Raw genomic sequence first — 27,338 nt, 5'->3', positions numbered from 1 at the left:
CCACCTACTCTCCATCATCTTTCATTCCTTACTGACTTGAAAAAAAATACTAGTTCAGTTTTTAATAAATACAAGGATTGAGCCTGGAGGTTATTTTAGGGACTAGAATTACACAGATTCCATACTTTCAAAGAAAATCTACCTCCGCTCTGCCTTAAGTGGGCACCCCCTTAATTTTAGAACTATGTAATCTCTCTTACATGGAAAAATATCCAAGCATTTACCCTGTCAGACTCACTAAGAATATTCAATCAGGTCACCTCATACTTCTAAATTCCAGTACAGTAACTACAGCAGACCTAACTTGTTCAACTTTTCGTACAACAATCCCGACTGCATAACCAGGGTTATCCAAGTATAATCCTGGTGATCCTTTGTGTGGCTGAAGAATTAGTGCAGGGGGCAGGGCTTCTGGATCACAGGGATTTCTTCTGGGGAAGGCATGACCTGAACAAAAAGGACAGTTACACCTGAACTTGAAGGGGACCAATATCCTTGTGGGAAAGTTTGCTAAAGCTGTAAACTACTTTGGCAGGGGAACGGGAACTGGAATGATAAGGCGAAGAATGGAGCAGCTGGTACACAACTAAATGCAGCGTGTAGTGAGACTGAGGAAGGACAGGCAGACGATAGGGCAAATTGCTGTCATTGGGATGAATTAAAGTTTAACAGGGCACCAAAATCAACAAAGATATTTGAATACATGCAGTATACAGAATAAGGTAGATGATATTGTGGCGCAGTTAGAGAGTGACAGGTATGACGTAGGCATCACTGAGTTGTGGCTGAAAGACCATAGTTAGGAGTTTAACATCCAAAGATAAAAATTGGATCAGCAGTATCCAAAATAAGATAAGCAGATAGGCAGAGGGGGATGGGGTGGCTCTGTTGGTAAAAAAATTACGTCAAATCCTTAGAAAGAGGTGGCATAGGATCAGAAAAGATGTAGAATCCTTGTAGGTAGAGTTAAGAAACTGCAAGGGTAAAAAGGCACTGATAGGAATTATATACAGGCCTCTCAACAGTAGCCAGGATGTGGGCTGCAAATTACAACAGGATATAGAAAAGACATGTTGCGATAGTCATGAGGGGATTTCAATTTGCAGGTAGATTGGAGAAAATTTGGTTGGTGCTGGATCCCAAGAGAGGGAATTTGTTGAATGCCTACAACATGGCTTTTTAGGATAGCTAGTGGTTGAGCACACTAGGGGAATGACAATTCTAGATTGGGTGTTATGTGATGACGCATATTTGATTAGAGAACTTAAGATTAAAAAACCCTTAGAAGACAATGATCATAATGTGATAGAACTTGCCTTGCAGCTTAAGAAGCTGCTGCTAAAATTGGATGTACCAGTATTAGAATGAAGTAAAGGGAATTACAAAGGCATGAGAGAGGAGCTGGCCAAAGTTGATTGGAAAGGGGCACTAGAGGGGATAATGGCAGAACAGCAAAGGGAGCAATACGGAAGGCACAGGAAAGATGCATCCCAAAGATGAAGTAGTATTCTAAAGGGCGGATGAGGCAACTTTGGCTCACAAGGGAAGTCGAAAACAGCATAAAAGTGAAAGAGAGGGCATATAATATAGCAAAAATTAGTGGAAAGGTAGAGGAGTGGGAACCTTTGAAAAAGCAACAGAAGTCAATTAAAAAGCCATAAAGAGAGAAAAGATGAAATATGAAAGTAAGACAGCCAATAGTATTAAAGAGATACAAAAAGATTTTTCAGTCAAGTATATAAACAATAAAAGAGAGATGAGAGTGGATATCAAACCACTGCAATATAACACTGGAGAGGTCCTAAAGGGGGGATAAGAAATGGCGGATGAACTTAATAAGTATTTTGTGTCAGTCTTCACTGTGGAAGACACTAGCAGAATGCCAGAAATGTGAGAGTGTCAGGGGATATAAGTAAGTGTTGTTGCTATTATTAAGGAGAAGGTGCTTGGGAAACTGAAAAGTCTGAAGGTAGATAAGTCATCTGGACTAAATGGACTACACCCCAGGGTACTGAAGGAGATAGCTGAAGAGAATCTGAAGGCATCTTTCAAGAATCACTACACTCTGGAATGGTTTTGGACTACTAGAAATCTGCAAATGTTACTCCACTATTTAAAAAGGGAGGGAGGCAGAAGAAAGAAAATTATAGGCCAGTTAGCCTGACTTCAGTGGTTGGGAATGTTGGGTACCAATACTGCTCTGCTTTAAAAAAACTTTCCATAAGTCATTAATAGGGATGGCTTCTCTCAGTTATTCAGTGAAACAAAAAAGTCAGTAGTAAAATCAGAAAACAAATTTTCATACAAAAATAAATCTAGCAGAGAACTTGAATTCACATCCATCAAAAAACTGTGAAAATGGTGTCAAAGTTTCCAAATCTGTGCTCAACAATCTAGCCAAAGAATAAAGATCAATCCAGAATGGAGGGCCAAGAATCAAAAGCAAAGAATGACAATTTTCTAACTTCAAAGTTGCATAAAGTCTCGGATTGAAAGTCTTAAATAGGTGACGATAATCCAGAAATTAGTGACGATAATCCAAAATAGGCTATCATAGATGAAAGCAGAAAGGTCACTGTAACATAGACGACAGTTTCCAACCACTTCTTAAGGCCAACAAATGTTTATACATCACATACCAACAAAGTTGTACAGGAATTATGATGCATTATTTAACAGCAAAAGTATTATCCTCTTACAGGTGTAGTTTTAGGGCTTAAAAAGAATGGTGACAAAAAACAGCAACAGTAGTTTCACTTAGAATTTCTGACAGACAATAGAGAACAGCGTCACATTGAAAACAAAGCAGTCCCCCCTCCCCACAAAACAGCTACTGGAATAAAGTACATAAAGAAAAAATGCAACACAAACTATAACATTCAGTTTCATATCAAATAAAGCTGTACAGAGCTTGTGCAACATGGAATTACATTTTATTGAAAACATACCAATTATCCCAATGTGAAAAACAGCAATTTTAGAAAACATTCCACAGATTTCAATATAGCAGTTTAGATACAGGAAATAAACATTTTTTTACTGACTCTGAAACACTTATGAAAATGGGTTTAAATTACAGACATATAAAGTTGTGCATACATACTGTACATATTTAAAACAAATAACTGATGTACTTGCACACAGAAATCATAGACAGACCCCAGCCAGACACTTCAGAATTTTTCTCAAATGAAAGTGCCATCCTTTTGGGCACTTGGGTGGAAAACAGTAAAATATGATCTCTACGTTTCTGCATAAAATGCTTTTAAAATTTTGCTCAGTTTTCAGGCCACGTTTAATTTTAATTAAACAGTGAAGTGAAACTGCTGCTTGATGAATGTTGCTATATAATAGTGTCCAAGAATACATCCAATATGATCAAATAATTTCTAATTATCGCATGGCAGAAGACTTTGCCCATTACTGAAGTTGCATTTGTTAATTTAATTGAACCAAATTTCTCCAGGCATAAAGCAGAACCATTTCATCAGCAGATCACAGCAGCGCAACGCACAGTACAAACTGCATGCACAAAGCACAGTATAGTCCAGGAAACAAAATTTGCATTATGTGCCCGTATCATGATGCAAACCTGCTTCCAAGAAACATCATAGGCAACCCTTCAGGTCTTCCAGTAGTGCAATGAAAAGACATTGACACTGCCAGTATTCTAATCGGAAGCGAACTGTTATACTACAACTGTGGTGTTTTGACCATTTCACACTGATAATACCTTTGGCACAATTTACACTGGAATAAAGCCCCCAGTGTAAACTAGCACCACTTAACAACAAAGAGGATTAGCAAGAATAGAATGAAATATATGCAACAATGACAGCATACAAGTTACAAAAATCAAAGAGACAGTTAAGTAAGATGTAAAAGTGGATAAAAAGGACAAGGGGACTTCAAACATTTGTTCAAAAAGCAACATATTCTTCACATTCAAAAGCCCAATTACTAGATGATGCACCTGCTGCATCCCGCAGCCAAGAATAAATTTGTTGAGTAGCTCTTCTATGTTTTACATTGTACATTAGACACACAGTATATCTTACCAGGAGACTCAGAATAGTTCCTCTTCAGCACAAAGTTTGTAGCCACGTTTTTATCTGTGTGTAAAACGAAAATCTTTTAGGCAGCTATTTCCAAGGATGGTAATTATTTGGAAACGCACACCACATTCCTTGGCTTGGAGCAAGAAATATTCAATGGCTCTGTAGCTAATTTCTCTGTAGCTAAAAATTAGTGAACCTCCTTAACAATCTCAGTTGCAACATTTTGTTATTCTGGTAATACAAATTTCAAATGCTAGAAACTTGAGCTTAACACAGTTGAACTGGATAGAACTTCCTTCTAACAAGATTCAACTTCTCATTTCCCAAAATGTTTTAACCAATTCTCTGTTCATTTCTATACCAGACTACATATCTAATGTGGACTAGGGTGTAGTGAACGATTAACACTTTTGAAACTGAATCTGTATTAATTGGTAATCAAACAAAGGTGAGGTAAATCTTATCTTTCTGATAAGGACATTCACATTCTACTATAAAATCATTCTTATAATGCTGAGGAGCAAAGTCTCACATGAAAGACAGCTGACATCATCATATACTTTACTGAAATATTTACACTAGTCATCATTGCTCACCTTGCCACATTAGTTCTACCATATTTTAACATTTTAGTTCAAGAAGAGTGTTCTTGAATGCAGAAAAGTATTTGCACTGGTGTATTAGACAATGGGAGTCAACAGGAGAACAACCCTTAATGCCTCTGACTTACTGTCACTTAAAAATTTTCAGTGTTTTAAAACCCAAATTAAAGATAATTAACAATTCCTAGCCTCTCCACTTTTTGCAGTAATCTGCTTCTAATTCAATTTCTTATTGAAAAATAATTGCCAAAAACAAAGGCAACTGGATTAAAACTTTAAAAAAGATTATGATCACTGGCAAAGGAATTGATACTGTGATTGACCCTGCAATGAGGAATACTCCAGTTCCATTTCCAGATGAAGCTTATTCAACTGATCAAAAATAAGCCATGGCAGAAGCGATGTAATTGGGCTAAGTATTTTAGGTTTAGGACTGAAAAAATAGTTAGTATTTTTTCTCCTGATCGCTATCAAGCGACTTCTTTAGTGCATGTATATCTCAAAACATCAAGCAAGGACAAAAGGCGCATCAGGTGATAACACGCCTTTCCTACATACCGTAACACATGTCACATGCAGTCCAACAAAAATCTCACAGATTACAGTAATTTTGCTGACTTCTGGACAGCAACAGGTATTTTCCAAGCATATATGAGCAAGATGTCAACATCTGCAGCTGAAGAGATGAAGGGAGGAATCAAGTAATCTTTAGTACTAAAATTTTAAAATCTACTAAATGGATAGATTCAGTTTATCAGCATAAAATTTGTCTTCAGCTTACCAATTCATCTTGACATCTAAAATTATATTCATGTACTACTGTCTCAGTTTTTGCAATAAGAGTCAAGATGACCACTGCTACCAAATAAATAGGAGAGCAATTTTTCATTGTTTCTTGTAACAAAGACTATTCAACTCTTTGAAATTTATGACAGCTCTCAGAATACGTAGTCAAAACAATCCATTCTACTTATTTACCTGCAACCCATGTTTCACATGCTCAAACTTCTCCCCTGAATTCTCCTGCCAACCACCTGCACCAGTGACAACGTACAGTAGTCAAATAATAAGAAATCCATGAACGCATGGAAACTGTAGTCACTGGGAAAACATCCCACATATACAACATGAGGTCAGCATTAAAACCAGTCAGTAAACCAGTGCTATACACACAAGTTCAGATAACAGATACAAGGAAACTCCTGTCCAAGCTTCCCTGCTCTTTGTTCATTTGTTCAAAGCATTTTTGCCATTATAGAAGGGAGAAAATGTGTTTAACCAAATACCCAGAAAATGTGCCACATGTCGAGAGTGTATCCACTGAAGTGAAACAATTTTTTTAAACAGCATTTTACACCTTGGTGCTAAGCATTTTACACCTCAGTGCTAAGCAACTGTTCCAGCACTGGAAATTAACTTCTGCATACCTCTTCAGATTTTAAAAGTATTGGTGAAGGCTTGACATTCTACTCCCCGCCAATTTCTCAATCCTAACATCCTTTCCCTCTACTTCTTATATTACTTTGGCATCAAATTAAAATTCAACTTTCACTTTCTATTTCAAACTCTATAATCATTAAGAATTCTTCAGTGTGATTTGTTAAAGAAATACATTGTTGCTTGTCCTATTTACTGGATCTCTGTAGAGAACATCATAAAATAGTCTGGTTTCTTTAAATAGCTTCTTGAAAGTCAGTGGTCAAAATGTGATGGGTATTAAATTTCTGGCACCATTCGTTTGTTGCTTCCCACAAAATTCAGGTCATTACAGAAGTGCCGTAGGAAGCAATTCTCTTTGCTTATCCCCAATCCAAACAAAAATTGACTCTTCTTAACCCATAATTCCTCTGAATCATTTGAAATGTATTTTAAAACACGTGTTCCAAACAAATTAGCTTGCTACTATAATTCTCATTTCACTAAATACTAACTTATCTTTATCAAAATGATAATCAATATTATCATTACAATTCAGAACATGGATATAGCGAATTTTCACTCTCACAGGACTTCTCAAGACACTGCGTAGACAAAACTGCTGACGTGTAATCCCTGTAGCAATGTATGAAAAATGGTGTTAACAACAGTGTTCGAATTACTTGAAATCATTAAGTTCAGGAGTTAATTATAACTAGGTAACTCTCAGATGACTATTAACAGGATTGATGAAACAATAGAAATGGAAATTTGAGAACAAATCAGCTACAATCACACAAATCTAGGATGGTCACAGACAGCTATTTATTCTCATGTAATTGATCTAGATTTTTACTGATCAGCAGTTAACTATCAACATATTATGTAAATCCCTGCAGGCTTGATGATCCTGTGAATCACCTGCAAGAAGGGTACAAACTGGGGTAGCAGCCAACTGGTATTTGATGTGTTAGATCATCAAGTCCAACACATTTGTCCAACAAGTCCAACTAATCTTGCTCACTTTGGTCCTGCAGGAAATCAGGGCATACAGGAAAGTTGCATAATTTGCCATTGTTTGAACAAAGATTTCCTTCGATTTTAGATGTAAAATGGTACTAGTGACTAATGGCCACTAATGGTGTGCAATTAGAGCATGTAATTTATATTTTGATAATGTGTTTTTGGACCAACTGAACGGTCTGGTGCTTTGGCTGTCTCTGAAGAAATTCGTCATGGTTAAAAGCGAGGTTGAGAACAAAGTGTGTGGCCTAATGGTGAAGCACTGTTCTCTAACAACCTACTGAACCTACCATAAAGCAAGGCTGAAATCAACGAGGACGAGAGTGAAAGGCGGGCAGGTGTCCAGTACCTGCTACCTGTGTTTGACTGATCTCCCTCTCACTTGCTGCTGCCAGAAAAAATGGCAAGAGCATTGTGTCCTGGGCAGGGTTTGATGAGTGTGGTCTGCAGTTTGGACTCGTTTTTAGAAGACTCTGCAGCTTATGTTATGTGTGTTTCTGGTTACTCCTTTTTTATTGCTATTTTGCGCGATTTTGATTGGGCCAGACTGGCTCTGTGGTCCGCAGTTTACATATGACACAGTGTTAAATTGAACTGAATTAAAATTAACATTCTTAGATTCTTTCAAAGACTCTGTGATTTGATGTTTAATATTCTCTGTGTTATTCACTTGTGTTTTTTCCACAGTTTGTGCAATTCATTCATCCTTTTGCGCATTGGGTGTTTGATGTTTTCTTTGGACAGGTTTGTTCCATGGCTACCTGCAGGAAGACTAATCTCAGGGTTGTATACAGCATATCTATTTTGATAATAAATGTACTTTGAATCTTAGATTGTTTCAAAGCAATTAAATGAGCAGAGACGTTTTAACCTGCTCTTCAAATTGAACCTAGGAGCTTTTACGTCCTCTTCGAAAATGGCAAATAGCATTGCATTCTATTCAAAAATGCCACCACTGATAATGGCCAACTCCTTCTTGGGAATTAATAGTCCCACTTATAAATTTAAAATCCTGAAGTATTGTGCAAACCAACAATCTTGCATTCTGTGGAGGAAGTGATGTAATGCACAATTATACATCTTATCATTAATTCAAATCCAAAGATTCAATCTGTGCCAATATTAAGCTCAAAGTACAGAAGCTGATTACCCCACAGATAGCTGTTCTGTGACCCTGGGATCATCACCCAAAAACTCAATAGATCAGCATTGAATAATAAAATTTTTGCTGTATAATAAATTTAAAAAGTCCTTCATTCTGAAATTAATCACACTTCACCTTAATAACTTCAGCAAGGCATTTGATAAGGTACCCCAAGCAAAGCTTATTGAGAAAGTAAGGAGGCATGGGATCCAAGGGGACCTTGCTTTGTGGATCCAGAAATGGCTTGCCCACAGAAGGCAAAGAGTAGTTGTAGACAGGTCATATTCTGCAAGGAGGTCGGTGACCAGTAGTGTGCCTCAGGGATCTGTTCTGGGACTCTTACTCTTCGTGATTTTTATAACTGACCTGGATGCGGAAGCGGAGGGATGGGTGAATAAATTTGCTGATGACACAAAGGTTGGGGGTGTTGTGCAAAGTGTGGAGGGCTGTCAGAGGTTACAACAGGACATCGATAGGATGCAAAACTGGGCTGCGAATTGGCAGATGGAGTTCAACCAAGATAAGTGTGAGGTGTTTCATTTTGGTAGGTCAAATATGATGGCAGAATATAATATTTATGGTAAGTGTGGAGTATCAGAGAGATCATGGGGTCCAAAACCGTAGGACACTCAAAGCTGCTGTGCAGGTTGACTCTGAGGTTAATTGGCCTTCATCAACCGTGGCATTGAGTTTAAGAGCTGAGAGGTAATGTTACAGCTTTTGAACCCTGGTCAGACCCCACTTGGAATACTGTGCTCAGTTCTGGTCACCTCAATACAGGAAGGATGTGGAAACTATAGAAAGGGTGCAGAGGAGATTTACATGGATACTACCTGGATTGGGGAGCATGCCTTATGAGAATAGGTTGAGTGAACTTTGCCTTTTCTCCTTGGAGCGACAGAGGATGAGAGGTGACCTGATAGAGGTGTATAAGATGATGAGAGGCATTGATTGTGTGGATAGTCAGAGGCTTTTTCCCAGGGCTGAATTGGCTAACATGAGAGGGCACAGTTTTAAGGTGCTTGGAAGTAGGTACAGAGGAGATATCAGGAGTAAGTTTTTTTTTATAAAAGCAGAGAGTGGTGAGTGTGTGGAATGAGCAGCTGGTGATGGTGGTGGAGATGGATATGATGGGGTCTTTTAAGAGTCGCCTGGATAGGTACATGGAGCTAAAAAAGAGAGGGCTATAGGTAACCCTAAGTAATTTCTAAGGTAAGTATATGTCTGGCACAGCGTTGTGGACCAAATGGCCTGTATTGTGCTGTAGGTTTTCTAACTTTTCCAAGTTGCAATTGTGAAAAGAACAAATAAACAAAAATACTTCTTAAGCTACACGTGCCAGTTTAAGTTGGCACAATAAGTTTCAGATCTTTAAATGGCAGCTGCCACATGGATTTGAAATGCAATTTTTTAATACAAGGCATATCCTACCTAAAGCAGGCATTGTCATGCACCAGAAAAAAAGTATAGTGCTTAATTTAAAGGGAGAACATTCAAAAATATCTCTGTAAAAGGTATTAGAAAGTAAATTTTAACAAACTTATGTTAAACTCAAAGCACACAGATGCAGTTTCCAAGTATTTTATTGTTGAAGTTCTTTATTTGAAATGTGCAACAATTTTTAAAAGAACTGCAGGTGAAAGTTTAGGTCACACAATAATTTTTCACTTGCTTTTTTTTTCAATTTTAAGATGAAACCAGAAAATACAATCACCTCAGAACCTGGATGATTTGAATGAAAAGTAATCACCTCTATGTAAGTTAAAATTAAGATTTGCAGAAACATAAATTGGGTTCAATGAAAAGAATACTTAGAGGGCTTGGTGTTCAAATACAAGCTGCCCAGTGCCCTTCGAATACCCATTCCCTAAATTTCTAAACAACAAAGTAGTATATTATCTCAAGTTGAAGCAGTCAGTCTACAAAGTTGATATCAAAAAGGGTACTGCCAATCACTCTGCTCCTTACTAAATAATGATTAAGTGATTATGGCCTCTATGATCCTCAAGAATTGCTTGGTCTTTCTGAATATGACCTTGAGCTACACCACTCTTCATTTAAGATGGCCCAGGAGTGGGTAATTAACCTGGTAGGTTGTATAAACTGGCATTTGTCACTGCTAAGTCAAGTCATGCTGGGGAGATGGTCTCCAGTAAGAATGTTAAATCTTTTTCATTTCTCTAGTAAACTGCTACAAACTGCATCAATTTGCCTGCTTTTGGTCCTTTTATTTTTACCTTCTCAGTAAGCATACTTTGGGTAGGTCACAGATATTTTACATTTCATCTTATATTCAGTTCATGCATCTGATTGTCTTATTTCTCCAACTTAAGCTCAACCCTTTGCCAAGATGTAGTTTTGGGGCATGTTGGAAATCTTCTGATCCCATGTGATACACTGAGCATTTCCATCTGTTCCATTATCTAATTTATTTCCCTGCCGTCTACTCTAAGCAATTCCCCTCATTTTCCTAGCCGTTGTGCTGCTTACAACTTCATCCTTCCAGAGCTTCATTCCTACAAAACTTTTCAGGAAATTTTGTTCCTTCTTAAATTTTCAATCAGTTTTGGTCTCCAAATTTGAGGAAGGACATTCTTGCTATTGAGGGAGTGCAGCGTAGGTTCACAAGGTTAATTCCCGGAATGGCAGGACTGTCATATGTTGAAAGATTGGAGCGACTGGGCTTGTATACACTGGAATTTAGAAGGATGAGAGGGGATCTGATTGAAACATATAAGATTATTAAGGGATTGGACACACTGGAGGCAGGAAGCATGTTCCCGCTGATGGGTGAGTCCAGAACTAGAGACCACAGTTTAAGAATAAGGGGTAGGCCATTTAGAACAGAGATGTGGAAAAACTTTTTCACCCAGAGAGTGGTGGATATGTGGAATTCTGCCCCAGAAGGCAGTGGAGGCCAAGTCTCTGGATGCATTCAAGAGAGAGTTAGGTAGAGCTCTTATAGATAGCGGGGTCAAGGCATATGGGGAGAGGGCAGGAACAGGGTACTGATTGTGTATGATCAGCCATGGTCAGAGTGAATGGCGGTGCTAGCTAGAAGGGCTGAATGGCCTACTCCTGCACCTACTGTCTATTGTCTAATCTTGTTATGCAGTCCTGGGTAGGTCTGTAAGTCTAGTGTAGTTTTTTTCTGTATTGTTTTTACATAGTTCAGTGTAGTTTTTGTATTGTTTCATGTAGCACCATGGTCCTGAAAAACATTGTCTCATTTTTACTGTGTACAGGTAGTCCCCGAGTTACAAACGTCCGACTTACGGGCAACTCATACTTACGAACCGAGGAAGGAGAACGCCGTCTGCCATTTTAAGTCGTTGCCATTGACACTGTGTTGAGTGTTTAACTTTGTATTTGGCTTAAATTTTTCTAAGCAAGATTCACCCTGACCCCACACCACCCCGTTTCGGTCAGCTGGTGGCGCAGTGAGATCAGCGCCGGGCTGGAAAACGGAGGTTCTGGTGTTCGATTTAGTGACAGACCGCTCCCGTGCCCGGTTGATGTCGATCCAGTGACTCCCGTACCATCCGTGCCGGATTGATGTTGAGCTCGCAACTCGACCTCGTAATAAAAAACACTGCCACCTCCAGTTTAAATTCCCACGTGGAATATTGTGGAGGATCAAATACCCAAACCCAGCACAACCCCCACTTGTCCTATTTAGCCTGTCTCAGTGCAGTGGTCCTTAGCACCCAGCGGACCTTGGGAGCCAGCGCAGCTCGGGACCCGCCGCCCGCGGTGTTTCTGTCCCGTTGACGGGAAGCGATCGCGATTGAAAATAAAGTGGAAATAATAAAGCGTTTGGAAAGAGTTAAAATGCCATCGGTCATTGGAAAAGCGTTAGGCTACAGTCGGTCAACGATCGGAACAATTTTAATGGAGCATTTGAAAGGGCCTGCCACAATGAAAGCTACAATTATTACTAAGCAACGCAGTGGTTTAATTATTGGAATACATACGTTTCTTAAATGTTTTCTATGCATAGAAAGGTAAAATATATACCATATACTAAGACAAACATTTCACTAACTGACGCTAAATAATACCAGATGTACTTGTTCCGACTTACATACAAATCCAACTTAAAGACGGACTCAGGAACAGAACTTGTACGTAACCTGGGGACTGCCTGTACTATACCAGCAGTTATGGTTGAAATGAGAATAAAAAGTGACTTGACTTGATTGCTAAATATTCAGAAGAATACTTCAAATCATAGTTTTGGGTGCAAATTTTTATTTAGATCAAGGAGACAAAATTATAGCACCCATTTTTATCTTCATTTTGGAAATGTTTCTGACATTTTGTAGTTTTATTTCAGATTTCTAGCCTATATAAAAATACATGTTAGGCTAAAAAAGGATAGGGATGGGGTGGTGGTTAGAAAGAAAGTGTCAATGTGCTTCAAAAAGAGGAAGATGAGTCAAGCAAATTTCTGTTCCCAATCACTGCACAGAGATAGTTTCAGAATCATGGATAAAGGAAAAGATAAATTACAAAACCTTCCATGTTTAAACTATTTGCAATACTTGCTGATGGAGTTGAACCTTGAGGAAAGCTGATATTTGATACAAATGAAACTATTCCTGCTGGGCTCCCAAATTCAAGTTCCTACAAAATATGCGTTGCGAACTTCATGCAAATATGCTAAAAACAGGATGAATCAAAAACAATTTAAGCTGTTAAACTAACACAGCAAGCAACTGCAAATAAAATTGAAGGATTAAAGACTGCTGAAAAATCTCTCGCAGAAGACAATTTAACTGCAATTTACAGCAGCTACACCATGCTCTCCCCCAACCCCCTGCTAAATAAATGGGAGGAGTTTGGAAGTAACCTGCACAATAGATGTCCAAAAATCATTCTTGAAAACAAAAGCTTCAAGAACAGAAGGTAACATCCCTTGTGTGGGTAAAATACTGGCTGGCTAACAGGAAACAAAAGTAATATAAATTATTTTTTCTCTCCACTTGGCAAGATGTATAATTAGTGGTGTGTCACAGAGATCAGTTCTAAAATCTCAGTGGTTTTTAACAATTTATATAAATGACAAGGTTGAAGGTACTCAAGTTATGATTACTAATTTGATGATGATGCCATGATGATGGTGGGAAAATAAACATTAGATGGTGATAAACTGATATAGATTGGTTAAGTAGGCAAAGATCCTGCAAATAGAGCTAACTGCAATGGGATCCAAGAGCACAGGTGTATGATTCACAAAAGGCAAACATCCAGGCACTGGAAGAAATAGAATGTTACATTACATTCAAGGGAAATTAATGCCAACTAGCAGGTTATGCTTCAGTTAAATCAGATCATTGTGAAACACCCATGATGTACCATGTATAGCATCTTTAATCTTTAACTTGAGGACTTTAAAAGGGTGAAATGTGATTTGGAACCAAAAAAAAAGATCCTGAAGTGTCTTGAATAGGCAAATCTTAAAATACAAGGGTCACTCGTTTATGAAACAGGAGGTAAACTATTTTCTAATAGAGTGCCATGAAAAATCTTCCTCTCTGAGCAGAGGAAGCAGAATGATTATATATTTTAACAGCAAATAATGAAGGAGCAGAAAGATTACCAGAAGAGATGCAAAGTTAACAAATTTCACGACACAAGCCGGTGAGAATAAACCTGATTCTGATTCTAAAATGAGGACTTGAGGTTACAGTCTAATCAGCCATATTTCTTTAAGAAAGGCAGAACAAGCTTGACAGAGTTACTGGTCCACTTCTGCACCCAAATCATAGATACTTAGTTTGATGAAGGGTCTCGGCCCGAAACATCAACTCTGTATACCCTTTCATAGATATTGCCTGACCTCTTAAGTTCTTCAAGCATTTTGGGTATGTTACTTCATATGATAACTGAATGTAAATAATACACAAGGTGATTCAAAATGTGGAAATCACTTGGCTATGCCTATTACTTTTAAAAAAACATTGAAAGGGCACAACTTAACAAATAAGATTATAGCTTGGCTCACAGTCCTAAGAAAAGTGAGCAACAACAATGGAATTTATTCTTAATCAGCTGTTACATGCAAGTCATCAGTCAGGGAATGAGCTCACGTAAAAAGAGGCATGAAACCACAATAATTTAACCTTAAACAGTCAGAACATTTATGAGCTCATCAGCACAAAAAAGATTAAAACATGCAAGGCTGCTATCAGAAATGTACAAATCCCAATCTCTCATTTATCTAGTTCTGCAGGAATGAGGCTACAAAAAAAAACTACTGGGAAATGTAAATTGGAAGGTCTGGAAGTTAGAAGACAAAGTTGTCAAGCAATAAGGAAGAACAGAGTGATTTGTGTAGTTGAGAGTATTAGCAGCAGATGGGTAATGTGGGCGATGTTAACAGAGAGAGAATACAAAGTTAGAATCAAGCTGAAGCTTCATCAGCATGCTGAGATGCAATGTGAGATAATAGCTTGTTAATGGTGGAAGATTATTTTGTGGCATCCCTCTAAATGTAGCTCAATCTAAGCTGGATGTTGGACAAGCAGCCTGGCAGTAGTAAATAAAGTTATTGAAAGGTATAGGGTTATAGAGCTAAGTATCACCTGTTTGCAGTCTCTTGTTGCTGCCACATTAAATACTTAATAAGGCAACAAGGATAAATATTTGGGTACTGCAAGGACAACGATATAGAAAAAGAGGAAGGGATAGCCATTGTTATAGTTCTTCAAACATAACTGGATAAGAAAAATTTAATAAAAAACAAGATCTCCCTCTCAGATGGAGAAGAGTAATGAAACTCAGGAGAAAAACATGTTGATAACATCAAATACAGAAGTTTGAATAGAATATCGAGTATTGATGGCAGATAGAATCTCATTAAAGAATTTTAAAATAGATGCACAAGAAATTCTGCAGATGCTAGAAATCCAGAATAACACAAAAAAATGGTCGAGAAAATCAGGAAGTTAGGCAACATCTGTGAAGAGGAATAAAGAGTTAACATTTCGGGCCGAGTCTCAGCCCAAAACGTTGACTCTTTATTCATCTTCATAGATGCTATCTGACCTGCTGATTTCCTCCAGTATTTTTTGTGTTGCTTAAAAGAGATGCAGGAATCAACTCCGGAGGATTGAATTTGGAATTTCACATTCACTTTTATGGAGAAGGTCAAGAAGGCCAAAGAATAGGGATGTTTTAAAATATATCCAGAGGTGGTGCTGGAGGTATTAAAGTGCATAAAGGTGAGTAATTTTTCTTAATTAAACAAAATATACTTTATTCAAAAATAAAATTATGTACAATAAACCATTCAATGACTCTCAGTCCTTTACAAATGATTCCATTACAGTCCTTACATTCCCACACTTTGCCACCCAGGTGGCACTCTGTTACTTCATATTTACATACACTTGTTCAGGGGTATACACCCTGCCCCCCCTCCCCTCAACTCCCGCAGGAGAAGAACCCTAGACTGTGGTCCTTCCCCATCGGGCCCTTGCGGTGGCTGCACCAAGTTTGAATGCATCCCTCAGCACGTACTCCTACAAGCGAGAATGTGCCAGTCGGCAGCATTCCCCCACGGACATCTCCATGTGCTGGTAGACCATCAAGTTTCGGGCCGACCAAAGAGCGCCTTTCACCGAGTTGATGATCTGCCAGTAGCACCGGATGTTGGTCTCTGTGTGTGTCCCCGGGAACAGCCCGTAGATCAGAGAGTCCTCTGTTACGCAGCTGCTGGGGATGAACCTCGACACTGTCCCTTCCATCCTCCTTCACACCTTCTCCGTGAACTCACAGTGTGCAAAGAGGTGGGTCACTGACTCCTCCTCACTGCAGTCCTCCCATGGGCAGAGGGGTGTGGAAACGATGTCCCGGGCATACAGGAGGGATCAGACTGGGAGGGCCCCTCTCACCGCCATCCAGGCGAGGTCTTGGTGCCTGTTGGTGAGGTCTGGCGATGAGGCATTTTGCCAGATGAACTGGACGGTCTGCTCAGGGAACCACCCCACTGTGTCCATCACGTCCTTCTCCAGCAGTGCCTGCAGGACTTTACGTGCTGACCACTGCCTGATGGCCCTGTGGTCAAAGGCGTTGACCTGAAAGAACTTCTCTACGAAGGACAGGTATGGCGGCAACAACCAGCTGACGGGGTGTTGCGCGGTAAAGGGGCCAGACCCATCCTTCGTAGCCAGGGCAACAGGTAGAACCTGGGCACATAGTGGTACTTGGTGCCCACGTACCTGGGATCTACACACAACCTGTTGCAGCCACACATGAAGCTGGCCATCAGGGTGAGGGCGACATTGTGGACATTTCTGCCCCCGTTGTCCAGGGATTTGTGCATGGTGGTCCGTCTGACCTGCTCCATCTTGGACCTCCAGACAAATCTGAAGACGGCTTGGGTGATTTCCGAGCTGAAAGAGCGGGGTACTGACCACACCTGCGCCAAGTAAAGCAGCCCTGAGAGCACCTCACACCTGATGACCAGGATAGGTATCGCTATCGATAGGGAGCGCCCTCCCCACAGCCCCAGTTTCTTTTTGACCTTGACAGTCCACTCCTCCCAGTTCTTGTTGCACGCCTCGGCCCCTCCGAACCAGATCCCCAACACCTTCACGTGATCAGACCTGATGGTGAAGGGGACGCTGGATCGGTCGGGCCAGTTGCCGAAGAGCAAAAAGGCTTCACTCTTCGTGCGGTTGACCCTGGCCCCCGATGCCTGCTCGAACTGTTTGCAGATGCTGATCAGCCTGCAAACTGACCTCAGATCAGAGCAGAAGACGGTGATGTCATCCATGTACAGGGAGGTTTTGACTTGGGTCCCTCCACTGCCTGGCAGCGTCACCCCTCTTATGCCCTCATCCCTCCTGATGGCTTCAGCAAAGGGTTCTATGCAGCACACAAACAAGACAGGGGAGAGAGGGCAGCCCTGCCTGACTCCAGACCTGATGGGGAAGCTGTCTGTTTCCCACCTGTTGACCTGGACTGCGCTACAGATGTCTGTGCAGAGCAGTTTGATCCAATTCCAGAGTCCCTCCCCAAATCCCATTTTAGAGAGTACATCCGCCATGTATGTGTGCGATATCCTGTCGAAGGCTTTCTCCTGGTCCAAGCTGACCAGGCAGGCATCCACCCCCATCCTGCACATAGGCAATGGTGTCCCTCAGCAGAGCGAGGCTGTCTGAGATCTTCCTGCCCGGTACAGCACAGGTTTGGTCCGCGTGGATCATCTGCTCCAGTGCAGACTTGACCCTGTTGGCGATAGCCTTGGACAGGATCTTGTAGTCCACATTCAGGAGTGAGATGGGCCTCCAATTTGTAATGTCTTCCCTCTCCCTCTTCTGCTTGTAGATGAGGGTGATGATGCCCTTCCTCATGGATTCTGACATGCTGCCTGCCAGGAGCATAGCATTGTACACTTCCAGCAGGTTGGGGCCCATCCGGTTCCACAGAGCCGAATACAGCTCGACTGGTAAGCTGTCGCTTCTGGGAGTCTTACCCGACTCAAAGGAACAGATGGAGCCAGTGAGCTCGTCCAGGGTCAGTGGCTGCTCCAGACTCTCCCGCTTGCCGTCGTCTAAGACCTGCGTGATAGACGACAGCAAGTTGCGGGAGGCTGTGGAGTCTGTGGCCTTTTCTCCGTACAGACTGGCATAGAAGGACCTGCAGATCCTCAGTATGTCTGTCTACAAGGATGTGACTGAGCCGTTCTCTTCCTTAAGGTTGTGGATCACAGAGCTCCCCCTGTGCACCTTTTGGAAGAAGAATCATGAGCACGTCTTGTCCTGCTCCACGGTTTGGACCCTTGATGGGAAAATGATCTTGGAGGATTTGGCGGCAAAGTGCTGGGCCTGCCGGCCCTTCACCTCCCGCAGTTCCTCCCTGACGTCCACCCCCCTCGATGGCAGAAGGAGGAGTTGCTGCAACTCTGTCTGGAGTTTACGCAGTTCCCTCTGCCCCTGCCTTGCTTTCTGGATACCCTTGTGGATGAAGAACCTCTTGATGTTCTCCTTGGTAGCTTCCCACCAGTGAACTGGGGAATCAAAGAAGGCTTTCAAGGTTCTCCAACCTGTGTACTCCTTCTCTAGTTCCTCGATGTTCTCTGGGGTCAGCAGCTTAACATTCAGATTCCACGTCCCCCTACCTGCCTTCTGGTGCTCCCGTAGGTGACAGGTGGCTCGCAGAAGGCAGTGGTCAGAGAAGAGCACCGGCGTGACGTCAGTGGACCTGACCGTGAGGGACTCTGATAGGAAGAGGAAGTCGATCTGGGAGCAGGCTGAGCCGTCCGGTCGTGTCCAGGTGGCTTGCGGCTGCACTCCACCTGTGGGGGTGCCAAAGGCATTGTACAGCTTGGCTGTCTTTACCGTATCCAACAGGAGCCTGGAGGTACTGTCCAGCCTGTCGTTGGCACACCCGGATCGTCCAGCTGCATCAATGGTGCAGTTGAAGTCTCCAGCCAGAACGACCAGCTGGGACGTCACCAGCAGCGGTGGGAGCTGCTCAAGGACGGCCAGCCGCTCGCTCCGCATGGGGGAGGTGTACACGTTGATCAGCCAGAGCAGAGTGCCTTGGTATTTGACGTCTGCGACCAAGAGGCGCCCCGCAACCACCTCTTTGACTTAGGTGATTGAGAAGTTGCCTCCCCGCAGCAGAATCCCCAGGCCAGAAGCGCAACAGTTGTTGCCTCCCGATCACACCGCAACCACCTCTTTGACTTAGGTGATTGAGAAGTTGCCTCCCCGCAGCAGAATCCCCAGACCAGAAGCGCAACAGTTGTTGCCCCCCCGATTACACCAACAAACCCTGAGTCCACCAACGTGACCACCTCCGGTAGTTGCGGAGGTGTGGCAGTCCACACTCCTGGAGGAAGGTCACGTCAGCCTTTACTGTGTCCAAGTACTGAAGCGTGCTGACGCATTGCCCAGTACTCTTCAAGCTGCGCATATTATTAGATGCCAGTGAAATGTCTGCCACAGGGACTGACCAAGTGCATCCAAGGACATTTTGGGAAGCTGGTGAAGAAATTGCTTGGGTCCATGATAGCAATTCCTATCTCACTGTTAGCAACTAAGTGCAATATCAGAAGACTGTATGGTGGCTAATGTTATTTCTTCATTTAAGGGCTGCAAGAACAAGCCAAGGAACTACAAGCCTGTGAGCCTAAAATCATTGGCTGGAAAGTTCCTAGGGGAATTTTGGGAAATTAGGTCTATCAGTAAGTGAAAGGCTAGAGATAGTCAGTATTCTTTATTGTATGGGGAATCATGTGTCAATAATTTCAGTGATTCTTTTCTGAAGAGGTGACCAAGAGGAATGACAACAATAGGGCAGCAAAATTAGCCAAGTCGGGCCAAAGAGCCTGTTTCCATGCTGTACAATTCTTTAACTCTAATGTGGACCTTGAAGGGAAGGAAAGTTTGAAAAAAAAACATGCATTTTTCCTGGACAAAGAGTTCAAGGCTGAATTTCTTGAGTAGAATTGTGTGGGTGGGAGGTGAGGAATTGCAGAGAAAGTTTAATTTTAAAAAGAAAAGGTATAGCAATAATTGGAGATACTTAATTTTTAAAATGAATTTGCAGGATGGAAAATTCAGCTATTCAGTAAGGATTTTTTTTAAGAAGGAGGTAGATTACATGGTTTTTTGAGCTCATGAGACAAAAGTATAAATGAAGGAAAATCACTGGATCACATTAGAGGTAGGAATAACGATGGGAATGGAAATTTAGATTGATCAAGGGGCAGGAGTGGCTGTAGTGTATGGGATAGAAAGGAAAAATTAATATACACAGCAATAGAGACAATCTGAAAGATAAACAATGAAGAAAAGTTTTTTGCTAACTGCTTTCCATGATGATTGTCATTGGAGAGAGTCCAGAGGAGGTTCACAAGGATGATTCTGGAAATGAAGGGGTTAACATACGAGGAGCATTTTGCAGTTTTGGGCCTGTACTCACTGAAATTTAGAAGAATGGAGGGGATATCATTGAGACCCACCGAATTTTATAAGGACTAGATAGGATGGATGTGGAGAGAACGTTTCCTATGGTGGGGGTGTCCAGAACTAGAGGGCACATCCTCAAAACTGAGGAGTGACCTTTTAGAACAGAAGTATGGAGGAATGTTTTTAGCCAAAGACTAGCAACTCTGTTGAATGTTCTACCACAGACTGCACTGGAGGCCAAGTCTGTGAGTATATTTAAAACAGAAGTTGATAGATTCCTGATTGGTCAGGGCATCAAGGGATAGGGTAAGAGGGCAGGTGTACGGGGTAGAATGGGATCCAGGACCAGCCATGACGAAATGGTGGAATAGATTTGATGGACTGAATAGCCTAATTCTGCTCCGATGTCTTATGGTCTTATGTTTTGTGCAGTCATGGACACATTTAAAAAGGGATAATCTTAGATGGATATATTTAGAAAAAAGGAAAAGCATCAATAAAATCCAAGGTTAGAAAAGAATGAAGGTACAAATAGGGACAAGAAAATGAAAATAAAGTGAGGTGAGGAACAGGCTGAGAAGACTGCTGATGGAACAAAGCTTGTGAATAGAAGGCTAAATGCTAGTTAGCTGGTAGTTTTAAGGAGTAAACTAAAGATTTGCACATTTCCTACGCTAGTTACCAAAACAAAATGGGATTTGTAGGGTGTACATCTCTGAGATACAAGCAGGTCTGAGAGATCAGGAAGCCTGTACTTAAGACCACATGGGAAAGACAAGGAAGTGATGTTGAATTGGTAGATCAGAGAATGATGGTAGGTATATTAAAATTTATTTAGAGACACAGCATGATAACCGGCCTTTATGGCCCAACAAGCTTGCGCCACCCAATTACATCTATGTAACCAATGAACCTACTAGCCTGCACATCTTTGGAATGTAGGAGGTGACCTATGCAGGGAAAACGTTCAGTTCCCTACAGACAGCAATGGAATTGAACCCAGGTCGCTGGCATTATGTTAACTGCTGCACTACCATGTGAAGGGGCAGCATATTAGCACAGTGGTTAGCTTAACAAGACACGGAAAACAAAATTGAATGAAAGCAAGACAAAATTAAATGCAGACCAGGCATGAGAATGCAGAATTTTTCAGAGAACATCTAATGGAGAAAAGAAAAAAGGAAAAGATAAGTTTGGGATATAGGACTAGGATCTTAATAGACAGCATGATGAAGGATCTAGGCCCAAATGTTGACTGTTAACTCATTTCTATAGATGCTGCCTGACGTGTTGAGTTCCTCCAGTGTTGTGTGTGTTGCTCTGGATTTCCAGCATCTGCAGAATCTCTTGTGTTTATGAACAGCATTTTCAAGTTAAGTTGAGGGGATCCAGAATACTTGGATGAAGCATCTAATAGAAAATGCAGTCAGATAAGGAGCTTTCATGATCGGCCAAAGTGGTTTTTGTCAGCTGGACCAATAATTTTCAATTTCAATGAATGCCCCATAACCTAGACAATACAGTAGCAGAGCACCCCCAGCGCCTGAAACAAAGTCAAAAGTTCCAGCTGCTGAGATGATCACAAGGGAGGGGAAGAAAACTAATCACCGAACAAATAGTCAATGAGCTCTAAAGATAGCTTTAAACTTTCTGTGCAAGCCAAATTTCACCCATGATTAGAAGCAAAAGATGTGAAGCAATGGAGGAGTGAAGAAGTGCAGAAAGAGTGGGGGTGAGCTGATAGAGATAAAAGTGTCTGATGCCAGACAAGATTGCAAAAGCAGTACTGTACATACTTTTACTCAATTCCAAACCAACATGGAAGATTCTCCATTATTATCAGCGACACATCCATCTCTGCACCCAGTGTTAACAACCAATTCCCTAAATAAAAACCACCCCTTTTGCACACGAGACATACAAGATTTGTGTATATGTCATTATCCGCCACTGGATAAAGCAAATACACATTTTCACATGATAAATTAAGTGAGAAAAATTAGGCACCACGTTATGGCAAGTAGAATATTGACAGCAAATATCCCCATTTAAGAACCGCTTTTTTAAAAAAAAAACTCTCTCCAACCTCCCTGTGTTCCATGACTCTTTTTTTAAATTCTGTTTTCCAAACTTGCCTTTATCCTTAAAAAGTGCATCATGAATGAAAACAGCTCCAGAGCAACTTAAAATGCCTTAAATAAAACAGCCATAAGGTCATCCAACTTAACTAATGTAGAGCTTGCTAAATATAATGAGAAAGCACAGATGGCAAAAATCCAGATTTTCATCTGTGATAGATATTAGCTACATTGGAGATAAGACTTCAGTTCTAGATTTTCAATGGATTTTAAAACAGAACTTTTCTCAGCAAATTGCTAACATGTCTCATAATAATATGTTCACTGTGGAATAATTACTTGAAGAATGCTTATATTATGTTTCAATATATTAAAAAAAAGCATCAGGAACACCAAAGCACTGTTCTTAGAGGCCCTTCCTAGTAGGATACAAACCACACCACCCCCCAAAAAAATCACACTCCAAGAAACAGCTTCCTTCTTAGAGTACTCACTAAAAATATTCAATGACAGCTTATGAGAGAGAAACAGTTATAAACCTCAAAGTATTTTTAAATCTGGAACTTGCTTAATTACACACTATTAAAAAAAGGAACAAGACTACACTTGAAACTGTTCTCCAAAATTAAACTGTATGGTAACAAAAAAATTACTGGAATATTGATATTTCGGCTTGAAACTACTTTTAATCAAGGTCCAATGATATTTGAACAGCCTTTACTTTTACATTTTGAACAACAAAGAGATTGGTTAGTTTAAGAACATCCCTCGTGGATTACTGGAACACAAACTACAATTCTCAAAGAAAATAACCAGTTTATATAAAGAAGGTTTTGGATGTTCAAGTTAAGATTTTGAAACACCATTTGGAAATAAAAGGCTTGTTAATACCTTGCCAATTCATGTACCTATCTAAAATTCTCTTAAATATTGAAATCAATGTCACATCCACCACTTGTGCCAGTAGCTCAGAACATATCTCACCACCCAGAATGAAGTAGTTTCCCCTCATGTTCCCTTAAACTTATCACCTTTCACCCTGAACCCATGATCTCTAGATGTAAACTCACCAAACCTCATGGGAAAAAGCATGCTTGTATTTACCCAATCGATAACCTTCATAATTCTCTATACTTCTATCAAATCTTCCCTCAATCTTCTATGCTCCAGGGAATAAAGTCCTAATCTATTCAACCTTTTCCTACAATTCAGGTCCTTAAGTGCCAGCAACATCCTTGCAAATTTTCACTACACTTTTTCAATCATATTTACACTTTCTCTGTAGGTAGGTAAGCAAGACCGATCACAATGCTCCAAATGAGGCCTCACCAACATCTTATACAATTTCAACATAGCATCCCAACTCCTGTACTCAATACATTGATTTATGAATGCCAATATGCCAAAATCTTTCTTTACGACCCCATCTACCCATGATACCATCTTCAAGGAATTATGGATCTGAATTCCCAGATCCCTCTGTTCTACCACACTCCTCATTGTGTAAGACCTACCCTGCTTGGTCCACCCAAAGTGCAACATCTCACATTTGTCTGCATTAAATTCCAACTGTCATTTTTCAGCCCATTTTTCCAGCTGCTCCAGATTCTGCTGCAAGCTTTGATTGCCTTCATCACTGTCCACTACACCACCAATCTTGGTGCCATCTGCAAATTTGCTGATCCAGTTTAAAACATTATCATCCAGATCAATGATGTAGATGACAAACAAAAGACCCAGCCTCAATCCCTGTGGCACATCACGAGTCACTGGCCTCCAGTCAGAGAGGCAACTATCTACAACCACTTCCTGGCTTCTTCAATGAAGCTAATGTTTAGTCCAAATTAATACCTCAACTTCAAGCCAAGCAAGTGAACTTTCTTGACCAACCTTCCATATAGGACCTTGTCAGAGGCCTTGCTAAGTCCATGTGGACAAAATCCACTGCCTTGACTTCATCAACTTCCCTGGTAATTTCCTCGAAAAACTCTAAGATTGGTTGGACACAACTGATCACATACAAAGCCATGTTGATTATCCCTTATCACCTCCCTGTCTATACCCAAATTCTTGAGGAAACCCTCCAATAACTTTCCAATAATTCATGTCATGCTCACCGGTCTATAAATTGGTGGTTTATTCTTAGGGCCTTTCTTAAACAACAGAATAACATTAGCTATCTTTCATTCCTCTGGCACCTCATCCATGGCTGAGTATGCTTTAAACATCTCTGCTTGGGTTCTGCAATTTCTGCACTAAGCCTCCCACAGGGTCCAAGGAAACACACTGTCAGGTCCTTGAGATTTATCTACCCTAGTTTGCCTCAAGACAGCAAATACCTCTTTTGTAATCTGTACAAGGTCCATGACCTCACTGTTGCATTGCCTCACATTTACAGAATCTGTGTCCATCTCCCAAGTAAATACAGATGCAATGAATCCATATAAGATCTCTCCCATCTCTTTTGGTTCCATGCATAGATTTACCAGTTCTATCTTCCAAATGAACAATACTGTCCCTTGTTATCCTTTTGCTCTGAATATATCTGTAGAAACTCTTATGATTCTCCTTCGCCGTCTGCTAGAGCAACTTAACATCTTCTTTTAGCCCTTCTGATTTCCTTAAATGTTCTCCTGCATTTTTTATATTCCTTAAATACATAATTTCTTCCTGCCTGCCTATACCTGCTATACAGTTCCTTCTTTTTAACCAAGGCTTGAATATCTCTCAAAAACCAGGGTTCTCTACACCTGTTATCCTTGTCTTTTATTCTAACAGGAACGTACAAATTCTGTACTTTCAAAACATCACTTTTCAATGCCTCCCACTTACTAAGTACACATTTACCAGAAAACAATCTGTCCCAATCTATACTTGCCAGATCCTTTCAGATAACATCAACATTAGCTTTTCTCTAATTCAGAATCTCAAACCAAGGACCAGAGCTATCCTTTTCCACAAATACCTTGAAACCAACAGCATTATGATCACCAGGTGCAAAGTGTTCCCCAACACAAACTTCTGTCAACTGCCCTGACCTCATTCACTAATGGAAGAACTAGTATTGCACTCTTCTCTAGTTGGAAATTCTATGTACCGATTAAGGAAACTTTTCTGAACATATTTGACAAACTCTTTCCACCTAGTACTTTAATAGTATGGGCATCCTAGTCAATGCATGAAAAGTTAAAATCACCTACTATCATAACCTTATGCTTCTTGCAACAGTCTGTGATATCTCTAACAATTTGCTCCTCTAAATCCCACAGACTGTTGGGTAGAATATAATTCCAAGAATGTGGTCATATCTTTCTTATTCCACCATTCTACCCATAAAGCCTCACTAGATGAGCTCTCCAGTCTGTCCTGACTGAGCACTGCTGTGACATTTTCCCTAACTAGAAACACCATCCCTCCCCCTTCAATCACTCTCTCCCTATCACTTCTAAAACAATGGAAGCCCAGAACACTGAACTGCCAGCCTGCCCTTCCTGCAACCAAGTCTCACTAATGGCTGCAATGTCAAAATTCTATGCATCGATCCATGTCCTAACCTCATCCACCTTTCCTACAATACTCCTTGTATTGAAATATATGCAGCTCAGACCGTTAGTCCCACAAGGCTTTGGCTTTTGATTCCTGACTTTGTATGTAGGCTTAACAACCTCTCTCGCCAGGACTCCTACTACCTGCTCTAGTACTCTGGTTCAGATTCCCCTGCAACTCTAGTTTAAACCACCGCCCTGCTCCACACTCCCCCATCCCCTGTGCAGCACTAGCAAACCTTCCCAATAGGATATTAGCCCCTCTTGAGTTCAGTTACAAACCGCCTTTCTGTACAGGTCCCACCCTCCCTGGAAGAGAGCCCAATGTTCCAAAAATCTAAAGCCCTCCCTCCTGCACCAATTCCTAAGCCACGTGTTAAACTGTATGACCTTCCTAATTCTAGCCTCACTAGCACATGGCATGGGTAGCAATCCTGAGATCACAATCTTGGAGATCCTGTCCTTTAACTTAGTACCTAATGACCTGAACTCACTTTGCAGGACCTTGTCACCCATCCTACATGTCATTGGTACCAACATGGACTACGATCTCTGTGTGCTCACCCTCCCATTTAAGAATGCTGTGCATGCAATCCAACATGTTCCTGACCCTGGCACTCAGGAGACAACATATCAGCTGGAATTTCATTCTCTCCCCCCCCCCCCCCCCACCCCATCCACTTCCCTGCCGAACCACAGAGTAAGACTCAGTGCTAGAGACCTGACCCACTGTGGTTTTCCTCTGATAGGTCATCTGCCCAATAGTATCCAAGGTGGTATACCTGTTGTTGAGGGGAACAGACACAGGGCTACTCTGCAGTGGCTGCCTATCCCCTTTCTTGCTCCTGATGGTCACCCTTTGTCCTGCACCTTGTGTATAACTACCTCCCTGTATGCCCTGCCTATCAATTCCTCAGCCTCTCGAATGCTCAGTTCCAAATCCTTAACATGGTCTATTAGAAGCTGCCACTGGATGCATTTCTTGCCGGTGAAGTCGTGAAGGACATTGGACTGCCTTCCCACATACCACAAGAGAAGCATTTCACTATCGTACCTGGCATCCCCTCTGCTCAAACTGTACGAGAGGAAAGAAAAAAAATTAAGCAGAAAAAAAAATCTACCTACACCTCTACTTCTCATTGCTGATTCCTTGATGAGCCAAACCTCAACCCCCCACTCATGCAATGGCCACTTCTCTTAAACCCAAATTCTTTTTATTGGTCTTTGCCAAGTGCCTAATTATGTGCCATCTAATGTCTCCTCAGGAACTGTGGCTCACAAAAAGTGCTGACTGCCCCGCTTTTTTTAAAACTCTCTCTCCAATCCAGTGCCCTGTGGAAATGCAGTTTACTTGTAGCAACAAAATGGCACCTGTATTTTACTAGTGCTTTGCTGATAGTATTCGTCCGACATTATGCCGATAGAACCTGAGTCCTTGACAAACTGCAGACCAACAGATGTGTTACTGGAAGAATGCCAAGTGCACTGATTAAGCAGAAAGACAGAATAGATCCTGTCCTTGAACTGAGGTGTGGGTAGCTGCAT

At 41.1% G+C, this 27,338-nt stretch overlaps 1 protein-coding gene across 6 annotated transcripts in view; it reads right to left on the bottom strand.

Moving 5' to 3' along the window:
- LOC140736115 (disks large-associated protein 4-like) overlaps positions 1-27,338 on the bottom strand; it is an 835,615-nt gene that overhangs the window by 24,150 nt on the left and 784,127 nt on the right. For 5 of the 6 annotated variants that reach the window (XM_073061900.1, XM_073061903.1, XM_073061899.1 and 2 more), the window contains one exon: positions 4,059-4,112. The exons of the other annotated variant lie outside the window; for it this stretch is intronic. In XM_073061900.1, coding sequence (XP_072918001.1) covers positions 4,059-4,112 — 54 coding nt within the window. The remainder of the gene's footprint in view (positions 1-4,058; positions 4,113-27,338) is intronic. 6 annotated transcript variants of the gene reach the window in all.

This window comes from Hemitrygon akajei, chromosome 11 (assembly GCF_048418815.1).
Source record: "Hemitrygon akajei chromosome 11, sHemAka1.3, whole genome shotgun sequence".
NCBI classification, from domain to species: domain Eukaryota; kingdom Metazoa; phylum Chordata; class Chondrichthyes; order Myliobatiformes; family Dasyatidae; genus Hemitrygon; species Hemitrygon akajei.
This window is presented reverse-complemented; position numbering and strand designations above follow the sequence as displayed.